Genomic DNA, 17,306 nt, shown 5'->3' with positions numbered 1-17,306 from the left:
GGGGCGACCTCTGGGGGCTCATGTCGCATGATGTAGTTCACCTCTCTCTCTTTATATATATATATATATATATATATATATAATTACTATAATTACCAGGTTTTTATTAAAGAATACTTTGTTAATAAAACAAAAAGAGTGATTCATTTCATGGTGGTTAATTCTGGCGTCTGGCAGTGTTTGGAAAATCCGCGAATTGTGGGTTAATTACGTATAATCTATCTAAGAAATTTCATACGTTCTTCGAATGATAACTGCCCCCTCAATCAGATTTTGAGGAGGCCAGACCTTAGCATGCATGGGCGATGTTCGAAGGGTCTGCCGAGCTCTCGAAATACACGCTAACTGCTTTAGGAAAGTGCATTTTAAGCAAATCAAACTTGTCGCACACACTCTTGCTAAGCTTTTCAACGGCCACTGACGAAGCAACGAAGCACAGTGCAGAGAATTGAAGGCTGCAGCCTGGTAGAAGCTTCGGAGATTTATTAGTGAGCACGCACATATTGGGCAAACAATGAATGACAACTTCAAACGAACGGGTTAACAAGGTATCCAAAGAAAGAGTACATGTCACCAATTATACGGACGCATACATACAGACATACCATATTCTCCTAAAACCATATAAAACGATGCACAAAATTAAAACCCGCACTTTTTGTTCAACTTCCGGTCATACACAAGAGTTGTTTTATTTATGTACTGGACGGTGAGCCATCATATCAAACGATATGTGGCCAAATTCACTCCCACTTTCACAACCAATTTTCACTACGGTCATTCCGTGTGACCAAGGCGGTTTGGGCCGAACCATAATAAAACGCACATTTCCAGCTTCAGCAATGATAGTTTAATGATTTAAACCTGCTTTTCTAGGAACAGGCTTACAGCGACATTTGTTATCTTCTTGCTTTTCATGGGCTGGATAGGGGCAAGGAAAAAGGGACAGAACGAGAGACATCCTAAGCTCGTGGCACTGAGACGTGCTCCTGCAAGGACTCTCGACGAAGGAAAGCACCGACAGACAGAGTCTCAGAAGTCGCAAGCTTCCAGAAATTTTGTTTCACGGCAAATTAGGAAACCGGCGCCGAGGAAGGTGATTTTTTTCCCTAACCGACGTTTCGGCCCCCACATGTACGGGAGTCTTCATACATTTTTCTTTTTATTTATTGGTTTTACCTTGTTCTTTTTCTTTTTTTATCCTTTTAGCTTGTTCACAAACCTGAACAAGGCTATGTGTGGGGGCCTAAATGGACAGTTCGGAAAAAAATGTTCGCCTGGTCGGAGTCTGTCTGTTTTTTTTCCAGACAAGAATCGTCAGACCCTAGACTTCATGTTGTGAAGGCTCCCGTGTGGGGGCGAAACGTCAGTTACGAAAAAAATTATGAGCATTCCATCAGTGAAGATGGATGACCGTCGAAGCTGTTTAGACACGGCAAGGAGGTGCGACAGAAGGCGAGGCCGCGTGTACAGATCCTTTCGCAGCGGTGTTAGCCGTTGTATTCCCAGTGAACGCATCGACGAGTCCATCCACGCAGTCCTGCTCGGGGGCTGCAGTGCCTATAGCTTTTGCTGCCGGCGGCAGTGCCTATGTGCAGTGAACCTTTTCGCACGTCAGTGATGGACGTCATGACGATGAGTGTGTGTGATAGTGCTCTCTCTCTCCTCCTCCCCATCTTTAATTCCCCTCATCCTGCTCCATGAGTAGGGTAGCAAACGGTTGTGCCGAACTGGTTAACCTCCGGCCTTTCTTAATCTCTTTTCTTTCCCCTTCTGCCTATCACCACGTTGGTACATTTTTGCGCAACGCACACACAAAAAAAATGCGCAAGAAGCGGAGCCATCAACAGCTCCGCTGTAAAAAAATTCACCTTCGTCGCGTCTGTTTCCTGTTTTCGCATGATTCCTTCGACAGACGAGATTTGGTACAGCTCGACTTCATTATTTTGTTCGCTCGTTGAAAGAAGGTGAGCACCCTTTAAATGGTACAGGAGGCTCTGGCCTCATGGGTGGTGGAAGGCACGGACGACGGGTGGGGGGGAGGTCGGAACGGTTTGAGTGTGGGGATGCCCCCACTGTTGGGAACCTGTGGGAAACGACTGCCGGAAAGACCCCCCCCCCCCTCCCCGGTCCGGAGCCCCTGGCCTTGCGTCATATGCTCGAGCAGTTTTGCCAGGCAAGAGGTGAGGGAAATCGGTCGGAAGCTGTCAATTTGGAGTGGCTTGTTTGGGTCGGAATAATGATTATTCCGGAGTGTTTCCACGCTGCTAGAAGCAACAGGTTGCCTGATCCCAGCAGTGTCATGTACATGCTGTGGAGTTAGGCGATAGGCAGCCGGCACGTTGTCAAGTAGCTTGTTGGTAATTTGTCTTTTCCGGAGAAGCGTGCGTGGTAGTTTAGCGATAACCGCTTGTATTTCGCTTGCGTAAAAGGACCATCCAGCGAGGGTGTGGGACTCCCGCGATACGACCTGAGTAGGAAAACGTCCAAGTTCTTGTCTTCGATTAGTATGCGCTGGGCCTCCTCCAGGGACTTGCTGTGCCGTCCCCGAATGCGAGTGTATGACTTTTTGGGGGTCTTGTTTTGCAGCGTTGGTCCGGCTGTTCCAGGAGGGCCCGTAGGATGTGCCATGTCTTCTTAGTGCTGAGAATTCCATGCAGGCTGATGCAATGTTTTGCAATTTGTCTGTCGAGGTTTCTTCGTATTCTCTAGATTCATTCCTTATGTGGCTATCTGTTTTTTGCATTAACGGTTGTGCATTTATCTATCAGTGTAAGCAGGTACGTTATCGGCGTACCTGACACAAGCAGGAGTAGAGATAGTTGTTAAGAGCAGGATGACAGCTGAAATGTTTTTTTTGAACCTGTAGGGTGAAGTGCGCTGTAAGTCGAGCCAAACACCATGGAGCAATGGACAGAATAGTTGCTAGGCTGAAACCGGGTAAAAGGCTGGGTAATAATCCGAAATCACACTCCAAAATAATCACTGCTGCCTTCTGACGTTAGTGTTTCAAGAATATGCGAACGGGCTCGGGCAAGTGGCTAAATGCACTCTCAGCAATTGCACCGCAATGGTGTTTGTATGATTGATCCAGGCAATTGCAATATGGCTACTGTTGATGCGCATTTTTGCAGACCAACACAGATCTGAGAGGCGAGGCTCAATAGCCTGTAGGCACGAATGCTAGTCCTGCAAGGATGGTCAGTACGGGCAAACTGTGTTTAAATGGCCTAGTAGAAGCCTTGCACATTTCCAAACATGCTGCACTGACATTCCCCATGTTTTCCTTCACAAACTTGAAAATCTTGGAGATGCTCCCAGCGCTGTCTCAAGTAGGTTACGTGAGGCTGAATTAAAGATCCCATTAATTTGTGCCATGAAATTTTCAGTTCTCATAAGCAATGATGTGACCTCTTATAGAGATGGTATTCAAGAACTTGGTAGCGGAGGTATACGGCTGTCAGAGTAGCAGTTTTGGAAGGCTGTGAAGACGGTTACACCTGAGGTCGATACAAATGTCTCCTTGGCCTACATTGATATCTTAATCGCTGCTGGCAGGTGTTTAACGAGAATAATGAATGTAAGGTTGAATAGTGTGGGGTTTAGGAGTCCGCCCTGAGGAACGCCTCGATCGTGCGGTTTGGCACGATCGGTTTGGCAGTACACACACTGAGCAATAATAGGTCATTTGATGTCATTCGAAAAACTTGGATCCCAAGGCCAGCAATCTCAAGAGCATCAAGAATAGCCTCATGAGATACGTTATCATATGACCCTTGACATCTAAGAAGAAAGCTGGAGATAATGTTTTACTTCACTTTGATGCTGGACATACATACCCAGATTAACTAAACTGTCTCTTGATGAGCGGTCTCGTCGACAACCATCTATGCATTTTCATGCAGGTTGGAGTGTTACAATACCAATTCAAGCAGGCAAGGATAATATTTTCCATAACCTTTCCCACAAAGCTGGGCAGCGCTATTGGGCGGTATGAAGTGAGTTCGTGTGGAGACTTGACGTGCTTCAGGAAAGGGATCAAGTCACTTGTCTTCCATTCTTCGGGAACCCTGCCACCTTGCCAGGATACGTTATAGACATCTAACAGTTCTCTCCATGGGCATTCACTCAGGCTGCCCAAGACGCAGTAGGATATACCGTCTGGTCCCGGGAATGAAGACTGCCTGCCTAGAGCAAGAGATACCTCAAGTTCCTTCATTGGGAAAGGAACTTACATGCTACACTCACGCGAAGCAGGTATGCCACTTGGAGTGGGAGAGCCTGGACCAGTTGCTTGGCCAGCAATCCTTGCAAAAGCGTCTACTGCAACATCACATTCAGTCTTTTCTGCAAGAGTGCCAGCGCTTTGTATGAGAAGCGTTGATCAGGAAGGAAATGCAGACCGCCTACGGTTCTCCAAATGTGAGAAAGTCGCTTCCGGGGGTCTAGAGACTGGCAAACCGTTGCCCAATGTTGAGATGCTAGTCTATCTATGGGACGCTCTATTTTCTTTTTAAGCGGAGCTGTTTAAGCTGGCCGTAAGTTGTGCCGCGAGCCGCAAAACATCGCTGAGCGATCAGTCCCCTGCGTTGCCTAGCAACCACCTCGCGCAGCGGCGTGTGCTTCGCTTCCTCTCCGTGCCGTGCACATGTTGCCTTGACATGGGAGGTTAAGGAGAGGAAAGGAGAGCAAGCGCGTGGCGCGCGCAATGCTCGGGAGAGGGCAAGAAAAATGGGAGCAAAAGAGAGAGAGAAAAATTGTAGCAGCACCAACGAGACAACGCGCAGAGCTGCTGCCGACGCCCCCCGCGTTTCCCCCTGTCCCTGCTTGATTGCAGCAGGCGCCTCTGGCGTCGATACGGCAGGTTTCGACCAGCCACACCCCGGCAAGTGTGGAGGCACAGCTTGTCGCAGATGGGTTAACTTGTCAACTGTTAATTGCGAAAATAACAGTGGACAACAACACGCTGTGCTGCTTAGGCAACCATAATTTTTCACCCAAGTACAATCACTCGCAAAAACATTGTTTCAATGGCTTGAACCAGACGCTCTATATGCTTGTACTGGTTACTTGTGCATGTTGTGTGTGAGTTTGTATTGTCTTTGTGTGATGGGTCACTTATTTTTTTTTATTTATTCAATAATGACACTGGCCTTTTGGCAGCCAAGCAGGAGAGGTACAGGAAGAAATACGATAACAAATAGAAGGGTAACAAAAAATCGTCGGAACATAAAAGCAACAGAGGCGCCGAGGGTATTAGTAATACAAAAGCAAACAAAAAGGACACTAAGTCACCGCACGCAGCGGGAACAAACAGAAGTGCGTGAAAACCATAAAAAGAAAATCCCCCCGCCTTTTTTTTTCTTTGATTCCTTTACTTTTCATATTTTTTTTCATATTTTGTATCAAGCGATGAGCTAGGAACCCTACTAAACATTATTAGACACCGCTGTTAAAAAGGATGCGAGTGACGTCATTTGTGTCACATCACGGGGCAACGAATTTAAATCCGATATTGTTCGCGGAAAAAAAGAGTAGAGATAGGCACTGGTTCTCGTTTGGGGCATTCAAGATGTTTTCTCGTGTGTGCCTGGAGTCTGTCGGGTGGTATTAAACTGCATATACGAATGAAAGCCTAGTTTTGTTCGGCCGGTGACGATAGTGAAGAGCATCTGTAGTCGGTGAAGTTTGCGGCGTGATTCAAGTAGGGGCACTCCGGATTGCGTGCGCTGGTCACGGATACGTTTCTGCTATCGGCATTGTAGATAACTTGGAGCGCCTTGTTCTGCACCTTTTCTATGCGACTGGTATCCTTCTTTGTGTGCGGGTCCCACACGGCTTCGGCATATTCAGGTACCGCTCGTATGATACTTGTGTAGGCGACTAATTTAGCTTTACTCGTGGCGTGCTTCAGTCGGTCTCGTCTATATCACCAATCTCTTCTGAAGTAGCATGCCCGGCGTATAGCCAGGCAAACATCATTCGCACTCAATACATCATCTCTCTCTCTCATCGGATCAAAAATGGATACATTAATTGCTACATACTTTAGACAAAAATAGCACCGTCTGCCACAACCATTCGAGTTAAAGAAAAATATTTTGTTTATTCTGCCACCGCCGCAGGCGGAACGCAATTATCATTGCACCATTCATCGACATGCTTTCGGGCCCTATGACTCACAAGCTCACTTGTGTAACAATTCATTTCTTGTTCGCCCTATAGCTGAATGGAATGGCCTTGGTCCGATAGTTTTCAGTGGAGCCGATAGCTTGACTTCCTTTGAACAAAATTTGTAGTTGCATTTTTCATGAGTACCATCATTATTGTTTTTTTCTTGTGATGCTGTTTTTTTTCATAGATGACAAATCTTAATCTGTTCAATAGGCATATCCCACCCTGTAACAGCCCGTACGGATTTACAGGTCTTATTATTCTAAATAAAATGAAAATCACGAGCCACTCCACCCTGTGAAAGTGGATGACCCAGGAAGCTGTTTAACACGCGACCGAGAGGTGACAGGGAATTGTGCGCAAAATTCATCGGTGGTGTTTGCCGCCCGCCGGCGGCGATTGCATTCTCTTCTCTGTTATTGTCGTAGGCGCGTTGCTCGTCGGGAGACCGGACAATACGCGGCCTCGTCATTAAGACGCCAGAAGAGAAGGGAAAATCAAAATGGAGAGCGGCAACTTCATTATTTCTGGTTTTCTTATATACATTCACGTGGACGATGGGCCCGCCACCCCGAGGAGCAGGAGCAAACTAGACACACATGTCGCTTGCACAGCACCACCACCACGGGAGAGCGAAAAGAAACTAGATAGGCAAGTACTGAGAACGCCGACAAAGAGAGGGTGGTTCGAATATAGACAAAGACATAGCGTGGGCCGCACAGAAGCACATCTTTGAGAAACCTTTATTATCTACCTGGGAGTCTACTGATCTTCAAAATCGTGCCTATTTATCACTACAATACTCTAAATGCACATCGAAGTGATGACACGTGTAAGGTTTTGTCTAGAGTGAAACGATTTTGCATCAAATTCGGGATCTGAGTTCTTGCACACGCAGAACAAAAATGCACGCCATAAACAGCGAAGTTGCTAGAAGCCTAGCCATAAACATTTTTTCTGTAAAATAAAATATGCAGCGTAGTGACAAACATTCTAATGTTCTGATTATGAGGGTGTGAAATTTGTATGATAATCATGGTGAGAAGCTGGCACATTATTCACAAGCAACTTGGAAATTATTCGACATTCCATTTATCATTTCTCGCACTACTCGATTCGCGAGCAATTTGGTCTCAAAAACTGCTATTTATACAACCTATAAGTTAAATGGCAATGAAAAAATAGACTTGAACTCATTCTATGTCTAGTACGTACGACTATTTATTAGACAATGACGTCTCACGCAATCGAGCTAGCGTGATACGTCATTGAAACGCTGATGGCGCGCACAGCGACAGACGCAAGAGTGCTTCTTCGCCCCCTTCTTCACAATGGCCCCCGGGAAAGACGATGAGCCATCCTGGCAACTTACGGCGTAGGTATGATCAGAGGGTCATCGTATGGCTTAAGTCGGCTGACATGATCCGTGTCACGCCAGCGATGTCTAAGGTCGTGTGATGGCGTCACAGGCTCGAAAACGTAGTTGACAGTGGTGATACGGTCGATGACGCGGTAGGAGCCACCATAGCGTGCAAGAAGTTTGGTTGAAACGCTAGGGCTGTGAGGTGGGATCCACAAGCAAACAAGGGAACCAGCCGGAAAATGCGGTGTTGGCACGTTACTGTCATGACGCAACTGCTGGCGCCTTGGGCGGCGGTCGTAAGGGCACGGGCGAGCTGCCTACAGTCCTCTGCATAATTTGCACATTTAGACACTGGCGCGCATTCTGAAGCGTCGGGTCGGTATGGAAGCAGAGTGTCCATTGTACACAAGGGCTCGCGGCTATAAAGCAGAAAGAATGGCGAAAAGCCAGTGGTAGCTTGTGTGGCCGTATTATAGGCATACGTTACGAACGGCAAAACAGTGTCCCAGTTACTGTGATCCTCTCTGTCAAGCTGTTCGTTTGCGGGTGGTAGGCGGTAGACTTGCGGTGAACGATGCTGCATGCAGCGAGAAGGGCTTGTACTACTTCTGACCGGAGCAGACGCGTCCGTTCGCTGAGTGCTCCATGTCGAAGAAGGAAGTTCCGCAAGATGAAGAAGGCAACTACGCGCGCAGAGGCCGCCGGGAGCACTGCAGTCTCGGCGTAGCGCGTCAAGTGTTCGACACCTACAATTATCCATCGGTTACCCGAGGAACTGCAGGGAAGTGGCCCGTATAGGTCTATGCCGACGCGATCAAATGGCCGGACCGGGCAGGTTAGCTGCTGTAACTCGCCAGGAGAACGCTCTTGAATTTTACGCCGTTGGCACACCGTGCAAGCGCGTACCTACTGGCGCACGAAGTGATACATTCTGTGCCAGTAGAAACGCTGCCTCCGCCGAGTATACGTTTTCAGAACGCCGACGTGACATTTATGAGAAGTACCATGGAAATAAGCGCATATGTCAGTACGCATGTGTCGTGCTATCACAAGCAACCATTTGCGACCATCAGGCAAATAGTTTCTGCGGTAAAGGACGTTGTCGCGGACCGCAATGTGAGCGGCTTGGCTACGAAGTGTTCGAGAAGAGGGTGTGACGGATGGATCGTGCAGGAAATTCAGCATAGCAGAAAGCAGGAGATCCTTACGCTGCTCGTCCGGCATATCAGCGATGTTGATAGTCGACATGGATGCGAAGGGCATTGACACTGAAGCCGGCGATCGGGAAAGCACATCGGTGCTTTCTGTCCGATCGGTACACAACGCGGATGTCAAATCCTTGTAAGCGAAGTGCCGCGCGGCCAAGACGATCTGATGGATCTTTCCACGAGGACAGCCAGCAAAGGGCGTGGTGGTCAGAAACAATGTCAAAAGGATGGCCATATAGTGTGGACGAAATTTGAGAGCCCAACTAATAGTCAAGCACTCCTTTTCTGTCACAGAGTAGTTGGCTTCTGCCTTCTTTTAAGTGCGGCTCGCATATGTGACGACGTACTCGTCGTAGCCGTCTTTCCGCTGCGCTAGGACTACACCAAGTCCGATGCCGCTGGCGTCCGTGTGTAGCTCTGTCGGTACCGTGGGATCGTAATGCCGAAGAATCGGCGGCGAAGTTAGTAGGCGACGTAGTTGCTTGAAGGATTCGTCCCACGAAGTTGACAACGCTGAGATGCCGCAGCTAGCGGTAAGCAAATTGGTCAGTAGTGCGAGAATAGCTGCAATATTGCGCACAAAACGCCGAAAATAAGAGCTGAGCCCTATAAAGCTGTGGAGTGCCCTAGGAGTATTGGGCATCGGAAACTCTGTGACCGCGCGAAGCTTGGCTGGGTCAGGAAGCACACCGTCCTTCGAAACAACGTGTCCCAATATTGTTAACTTGCGGGCAGCAAAACGGCACTTTTGATGTTGAGTTTGAGGCCAGCAGATGTGAGGCAGACCAGTCTCTCACGCAAGCGAACGAGGTGCGTCGGGAAATCTGGCGAAAACATGACGACGCCATCAAGGTAGCACAGGCGTGTTTTCCACTTGGAGTTACGAAGGATGGTGTCCATCATACGCTAGAAAGTAGCGGGCGCAGTTGTAGAGCCCGAATGGCATTACGGTAAATTCGTACAAGCCGTCGGGCGTGACGAAAGCGGTCTTCTCACAGTTGTCTTCAGCCATCGGCACTTGTAAGTAGCCGGAGCGAAGATCTAAAGATTAGAAGTACTCCGCGCCATGTAGGTAGTCGAGGGCATTATCTATCCGATGCAGCGGATAGAGATATTGACGAGTTATCTTATTGAGCCGACGGTAATTCACACAGAAGCGTACTGAGCCATCCTTCTTGCGTACTAATACTACATGAGACGCCCAAGGAATGTCCATGGGAAGGCCGAATGACGCCACGATGCAGCATTCCGTCGACTTGTTCGGTAATTATCTGTCGCTGGGCTGCCGACATGCGGTATGGTCGCTGGCACAATGGTGGATGGGAAGCAGTGTGGACGCTGTGAGTTCAACGATACATTCAACAACATAAATAATGCCGGCTATGACAACCCTTGCAGTACATTGAACAAGCGGTACTACATGCTGCGCACTCGTGGTGCGCAGTAGCAAACCAGACAACGGCGTGGTGACCTTGTGGAGCTTACGACAAAGATTTTCGTCCATGACAGAAACTGCAGCCCAGTATCAATAAGCACAATTGTGGTGGTTGCTTCGACCAAACCGTCCAGTAAATTGCGTGGCAACTGTGCAGGCCTTCTAGAAGTCGCGAAGCTGGCAGTTCGTGCCTTCAAAACTGCAGAAACTAGTTTCCCTCGCTAGGTGACTGGCGACGGCGTAAAGAGGGGAAAGCGAGCGACGACACGGTGACGGAAAACGATGGTTGCCGAAAGAGCGTCGAGGAGACGGGAAATACTCTGCGTTGGGAAGCATGGAATTTCTGGTAAGATCGTGGGAATAGCCATACCCAGGCGTTGCGACAGCAGGGTTAACAAGTGGCATGAGACGATGTCAGAATCGAGCGACATGACTGGTGAAACCGCAAGCGAAACATATGGTTCGGTTGGCGCGTGTGCGCCAAGGGTTCTCAACTCGGCTTCGAGGTGGAATAGTAGGTGACGCGGGAGTTGGTTGAGGTCGCACTGTCGCACGAAACGCGAAAGGCGGCGGCGCAGGTCGCGCTGCGACTGCGGCATAGGTCAGAGGTACAGCCACGGGAGGACAGGGTTGAGCTAAAGCTGGCGATTCGGCAAGGTCCTCGCGAATGGCTTTCCTAATGGGAGCAGCCAAGCGATGTGTCAGGCAGTAGAGGTCGATCGCTGAGAGGCAGCCTTGACAGTTGGGGCACCAGCTCCTCACGATTAAAATCCTTAATCTGAACGGACAGCGAGGACTCGGGGTGGAGTTGGAGGGAAGCGTGAGGCCCGAGAGAGAGTGGCCAGATGCAACAGCGCTGCGCGCAAGGACCCTTTTTCGACGCAGCTCATCGAAGCTCTGGCAAAGAGCGATGACAACAGCGACAGAGGAAGGGTTTCGCGCTAGAAGCATTTGAAATGCGTCGTCCTCGATGCCCTTGAGGATGTCCTTCACCTTGTCGTCTGCAATCATGGTGCTATCGACGCGGGCGCAAATATCCACGACATCCTCTATGTAGCTGGTGTAAGTCTCACCAGCCTGTTGAGCACGCTAGCGTAAACGCTGTTCAGCACGGAGCTTTCGCAAAGCTGGGCCGCCGAAGGCTTCCGCGATTGCTGTCTTGAAAGCGGAAAGGTTTGGTGTTCGCGCTCATGATTGTGGAACCAGAGGTTCGCAACGTCAGCAAGATAGATGATGACGGTACGTAACTTCGTCGGGTCATCCCACTTGTTGTGGTCACTGACGCGCTCATAGGTAGAGAGCCAATTTTCCACGTCAGTCTCACCGGCTCCGCAAAAGACAGGAGCGCCGCAAGTGATGGGAGCGGCGGCAGCTGTAGGCTGATTGTCGGTAGCCTCGAGCATGGTAGCGGCTGAAGCAGTCGGCAACGTTCGGCTGTGAAGTTATAGGGTCAGGTCGGGGATTGCAGCACCTCCACCAAATGTAGTATGACGATTTATTAGACAATGACGTCTCACGCAATCGAGGTAGTCCACGAACGCTGACGGCGCGCAAGAGCGCTTCTTCGTCCTCTTCTTCACTACACACGCATGTAGCAATAAGAAACTCAATATAGCACGCACCGATGACTCTTTTTGGGTGAAATTGTCACCAATTACAAGAAAATAATGGCAAGAAAATTCTGACATCACAGGGACATACGACGATAATTTTAGTGGGCAAACGTTTAAGAACAATATTCGGGTGTAACTTTCAGCAGTAGCAGTCAGCCCCCTTTCTCCGCAATATCAATTAATACAAATTTTAATAGAGCAATATATTCAGCTTATTTAACGTCACCCGTTATTTCCCCTCTAGTGTTTCAACCTTACTTTGCTTGACTGTTATTTTTTGCAGATGCTTACACGCTGTATACCTACGCTGTGAATGGACTGTGGTTGTACTTCAGCTTCATGCTGTCCTTAGCGGTACTGCCCAATATCATCGTACAAGCGTTCAGCGTAAGCTGGCATATCGCTGACGACTGCCGCCCCTGGCGGCTAGTTTGGCTCACGAACCTACTGCTCTTCGGTACAATTCACAGGTAAGAAAGCTCGACGTTACGCCCAGTGTTGCCTAAATAGGAGCAACAAATAGACATTCCTTTTCGAGGTAAACTGTTGACTAGTTCACACTAAAATTTCGCACGGACGTAGCCTATTGCGGTCGGTTTGTTATAAGAATAAATTTCTGCATTATTTGCCTGTTTCGACAATAGTAACGTTGTACTGTACAGGCGCTCCCAGAATAATTCGGAACGCCACACACGCGGCTGCTCGCCGGCGCAGCGCGCCCGTGGAAAAAGTAGTGCCATGGTCTGCGCGTGCGCGGTCTCCCTAGCGAGCAAGCGTGGTTCCCCAGTGCATCTAGTTTGCGTTGCGTTGCTCCAAAACATTAGCCCTAGGTGGCCCTTAACGTTTTGTAAAGGGCGGCTGGGCCGGTGGTCCCTGTGACAAGCTGTATCTGCGCATGCACGAGCATTGGAGCATAAGCGCTCGCGTGTGCATGTTCGTGTGCTTGGACTTTTTTTTATTTTTCATGTGGGCCGTATTTATCATTTGCTCAAAATATGTATGGTAGCCGACCGTGACTAGCGCTGGCAAAGGGTGGCATTTTCGTCTGATGCAACCATGATGATATCGGTGGCTCCATTGATAAAGAGATACGAACATATTGTTACGATGGGGTGCGTTTATTTAAAGATGAATCGATGAAAAGGGGCAAAGGGTTGCCGCGCCGACACCGAGCCGCTCCAAAGACAAGCGCACTTCGTTCTCCTCTTCTGTCCTTCCGTAGCTTTTGCGTAACATTCCTCCCTTCACAGACGAAGCCCGCTGGGCGAGTAACTGTTACGTCCACTCTGAGTCACGTGGATGACAGCGTTTCAGGCGAGCGACGTGAGCAAGCTGCGGCTTCTTAGACCGGTAGCCATTGGACACGAGGCGAGCAATCAAGTAGGTTACACCACTGAGGCGATCGGTGATGACGAAAGGCCCGGTGTAACGAGCCAGAAATATCTGGCACAGGCCGCGCTTGCGAAGTGGTATCCAATACCATACAATGTCCCCTTTGTCGTATGACACATTCTTATGTCGTGCATCATAGCGGATCTTGGAGTGGTCCTGGGATGCCAACGTACGGAGCTGAGCTATGCGGCGTGCTTCCTCAGCGCGGCAGAGAGTCTGGGCAAGAGAAGAGTCCGCATGAGGAGTAATAGGTAGAATGGTGTCAAGGAAGTTGCGGGGTGGTCTAACACAAAGAAGATAGAAAGGGCTGTAGCCTGTAGTTTCATGCTTTGCGGTGTTGTAGGCGTATGTGATAAAAGGCAAGATGTCATCCCAATTTTTGTGCCTGGAATCCACGCACATCAAAAGCATGTTGGTCAAAGTTCTGTTAGTGCGCTCCCCGAGACCATTTGTCTGCGGATGATACGGGGTCGCGTGGCGAAACTGGCAAGCACAGAGACGCAACAGCTCTTCGACTACGTCGGCCACGAACTGGCGACCGCGATCGCTCACAATAACACGAGGGGGTCCATGACGCAGTATAACAGAGGACAGGAGGAAGCTCGAAACATCAAGAGCCGTGGCCGTTGGCATCGCTGCGGTTTCAGCATAACGCGTCAGATCGTCGACGCAGACTATAATCCAATGGTTGTCGTTTGTTGAGCGTGGGAATGGGCCGAGAAGATCCACTACAATCATTTGGAAAGGAGACGATGGTGGCGCCACCGGGTGAAGGAGTCCGACCGGCGCAGTATTGGGGCGCTTGAATTGCTGGCACTTGTTACAACTGGCCACATACTTTTCTATATCGCGTCGCATACCAATCCAATAGAATCAACCCTGAATTCGGTGGTATGTTCTGGTGAAACCCAGGTGTCCAGCGGTGGAGTCGTCGTGCATAGCATGGAGTACGTGGTTTCTCAAATTCTTAGGGACCACTAAGAGGAGGCGGGCACCCTCAGCCGCGTAGTTCTTCTTGTCGATCAGGTCATCTTGGATGACGAAGCCATTGTTACCTGTTGGCTGAGCAGCTGAGGCAAAGAGGCCATCCAGGCTGCGGTCGTTACGCTGCTCTTCCCGGAAGGTGGCCAGATCGGGAAAAAGAATGTCGTCGATGGCGGCCAGAAACTCATCGAAATTGTCGGCGTCACATTCACTTGTCGGTAGAGGGAGCCTCGAAAGACAGTCGGCGTCCGCATGATGCCGGCCACTCTTGAAACGGACTGCAAAGTCAAATTCCTGCAAACGTAGTGCCCATCGAGCAAGGCGGACAGACGCGTCGCGGAGACCAACCAGCCAACATAGTGAATGGTGATCAGTAACGATCGTAAAGCGGCGCCCGTAGAGATATGGCCGGAACTTCTGGACTGCAAAGACGACAGCGAGGCACTCTTGCTCAGTGACGGTGTAATTCTGTTCGGCCTTGCTCAACGAACGGCTGGCGTAGGCAATGGCATGCTCGGCGTCACCAAAACGCTGGACGAGGATGGCGCCGAGGCCGATTCCACTCGCGTCGGTGTGCAATTCTGTTGAGGCATAGGGGTCAAAATGGCGAATGATTGGTCCGGAAGAGAGCAGGAACTTCAGTTTACGAAACGAGGAATCGCAATCTGCTGTCCAGGTGAAAGGGTTATCCTTGCGCAGCAATGAAGTCAGAGGGTAGGCAGTATCGGCAAAGTTGGGCAAAAAACGTCGAAAGTACGAGCAAAGACCCAAGAAGCTCCTCAGCTCGCGTTGTGACTGCGGTTGTTTAAATCCGGTAACTGCAGCGACCTTCTGTGGGTCTGGTCGCACCCCCTGCTTGTCCACTAGATGCCCAAGTACTAGCGCCTCTCGTTGGCCAAAGTGACATTTCTTTGAGTTGAGGGTAAGGGCAGCTTGTTCAAGGCACGTCAGAACAACGTCCAGTCGATGGTTGTGCTCTGCAAAGGTGCGGCCAAAAATGACGACGTCGTCAAGATAACATAAACAAATCTCCCATTTCAGGCCGCGCAGTACTGTGTCCATAAACCGTTCAAATGTTGCAGGCGCCTTGCACAAACCAAACTGCATGACGTTGAATTCAAACAATCCGTCTGGGGTCACAAAAGCGGTTTTCTCTTTGTCAGTTGAATGCATGGGTATCTGCCAGTAGCCCGATCTCAGGTCTACAGATGAAAAGTAGGATGCGGAATGAAGACAGTCGATAACGTCATCGATCCGGGGAAGTGGATACACATCCTTTTTCGTCACAGAATTGAGACGCCGGTCGTCGACACAAAACCTCCAGAACCCATCTTTCTTTTTCACGAGGATGACCGGCGCAGCCCAAGGGCTAGAGGAATCTTGTATGACGCCCTTGGCTAGCATGTCGTCGACCTGTTGAGCGATGATCTTGCGCTCTGACGCGGACACGCTGTAAGGCCTTATGGGATGCGCGGGCCCCGTGTCGATCCTGTGGCGAGCCCGCGTAGTTGGAACGTGAACTTTGCTAGCGTTCTGCGCAAAATCAAACAATGACGCATGCTTTCGAAGGACGCTGACCAGGGCTTGACGCTTCTCTGACGACAATGACTTGTTGATCATTTTTAGAAACGGCAACGAGTCTTCAGCACCATGCTCTTGGGATACATGGGACGTGTCATCAGTTAAAGCGCCTATGCTGAGACTGGTATCCACTTCAAAAGAGGCAAGTCGGATACCGCTGGGTAGCACAACAGACTGGGAGGCTAAATTTGACACCCATAGTGTAGTTGTTCCGCAGGCCACAGAGAGGACGCATCGAGGTACGAGCACACTTTTCTTCACAACCATCGAAGGCACAGGCTCAACAATTGCATCAAATGTACCGGCGTCGACACCGCAAGCAGCAACTCGTACTCTGGATAAGGAACGTGCCGGTAAGACAGTATCTTCAATGACGGCGAGAGTGCGTGAACATGTAGCAGGTTGGTCAGCAAGAGGAGAGAGGAAAAGCTCGCCGGTACCGCAGTCAACAGTGGCACCGCACTGTTGTAGGAAATCGAGGCCAAGAATTACGTCGTGAGTAGATTTAGCAAGCACTGCGAATTCGGCTTGATACACGTTATCGGAGAAGTAAACGTTCGCGGTCCACACACCAATAGGTCGGAGCAACTCGCCACTCACAGCACGAAATGTATTAGAGGTGTCCCAGCGAAACATGACTTTACGGCCTAGTCGGGTTTTGAAATGTTGGCTGATAACAGAGACACTCGCTCCTGTGTCCACTAAGGCCAAAGTAGTAACATTGTCCACTAAAACATGAATCTTATTATGACACATGGCGACTGGCGGAGGCATAGGGGCATGTAGCTGAAGATGACTAGCGACCGCACCTCCATTGGTCGCGCCGCCTAGTTTCCCGGCGGCGGTGACGTGAGGCGCCGTCGTGGAGATGGAGACCTGCGCTGGCGTGAAGGCGGCGGCGTCAAGCTCCGCACAGAAGCTGGTGAGTCGCTACGGCAATTCGCCTGGTAGAGCGTCGTGCTATCAGAATCAGAGGATCAACGTGTCTCGTCACCTTGTCGGTTGCCCCGCCGATAAAAAATACGCGGTCGTTCATAGGACGGTGGTGACGTGCGACGGCGGTGAGGACAAAATCGGGCGACGTGACCGCGAATGCCGCATTGGAAGCAGATGGGGCGTTCACGGGACGCACTGAAATTGTCAGTAGGAGGATAACTGGCACGGCCTTCCCACTCTTGAGGAACTGCAGGCGGTCTGCGTGAGTAACCGTTGTGAAACTGGTAACTGGGATGCGCGTTCGTAGTATGGTTTGACACTCCTGGACGAGGCGCGAAGTTGTAGGCATCTACGGAGGCGGCGGTAATGGACGTCTCACCAAAGTCGCCGGAAGAGAAAGGCTCTCGAACCCGAGGAGTCGAGAGGGAAACCGCCTGGCGTCGGTCAAGCTCTTCGCGCACCACTTGCCGAATCATTGAGGCGAGGTCGGATGGAGCTGGGACCACGTCAACACTGGCGATGTTAGTCACGTTGGCCAGGCGACCGAACTTCGGCGATCACTACGCCGAGCTTTGAGCGCTTCAAATGTGCCGCAGTGCAGAACGACGTCCGTTACGGAT

General features: G+C 50.0%; 1 protein-coding gene across 2 annotated transcripts in view; it reads left to right on the top strand.

Moving 5' to 3' along the window:
- LOC119466238 (XK-related protein 7-like) overlaps window positions 1-17,306 on the top strand; it is a 169,618-nt gene that overhangs the window by 26,227 nt on the left and 126,085 nt on the right. For both annotated transcript variants that reach the window (XM_049656837.1, XM_037726718.2), the window contains exon 2: window positions 12,077-12,263. In XM_049656837.1, coding sequence (XP_049512794.1) covers window positions 12,077-12,263 — 187 coding nt within the window. The remainder of the gene's footprint in view (window positions 1-12,076; window positions 12,264-17,306) is intronic.

The sequence above is a fragment of the Dermacentor silvarum genome, chromosome 10 (genome assembly GCF_013339745.2).
Source record: "Dermacentor silvarum isolate Dsil-2018 chromosome 10, BIME_Dsil_1.4, whole genome shotgun sequence".
Taxonomy (NCBI): domain Eukaryota; kingdom Metazoa; phylum Arthropoda; class Arachnida; order Ixodida; family Ixodidae; genus Dermacentor; species Dermacentor silvarum.
The sequence above is the reverse complement of the archived record's forward strand: the minus strand, read 5'-3'. Positions and strand labels throughout refer to the sequence as shown.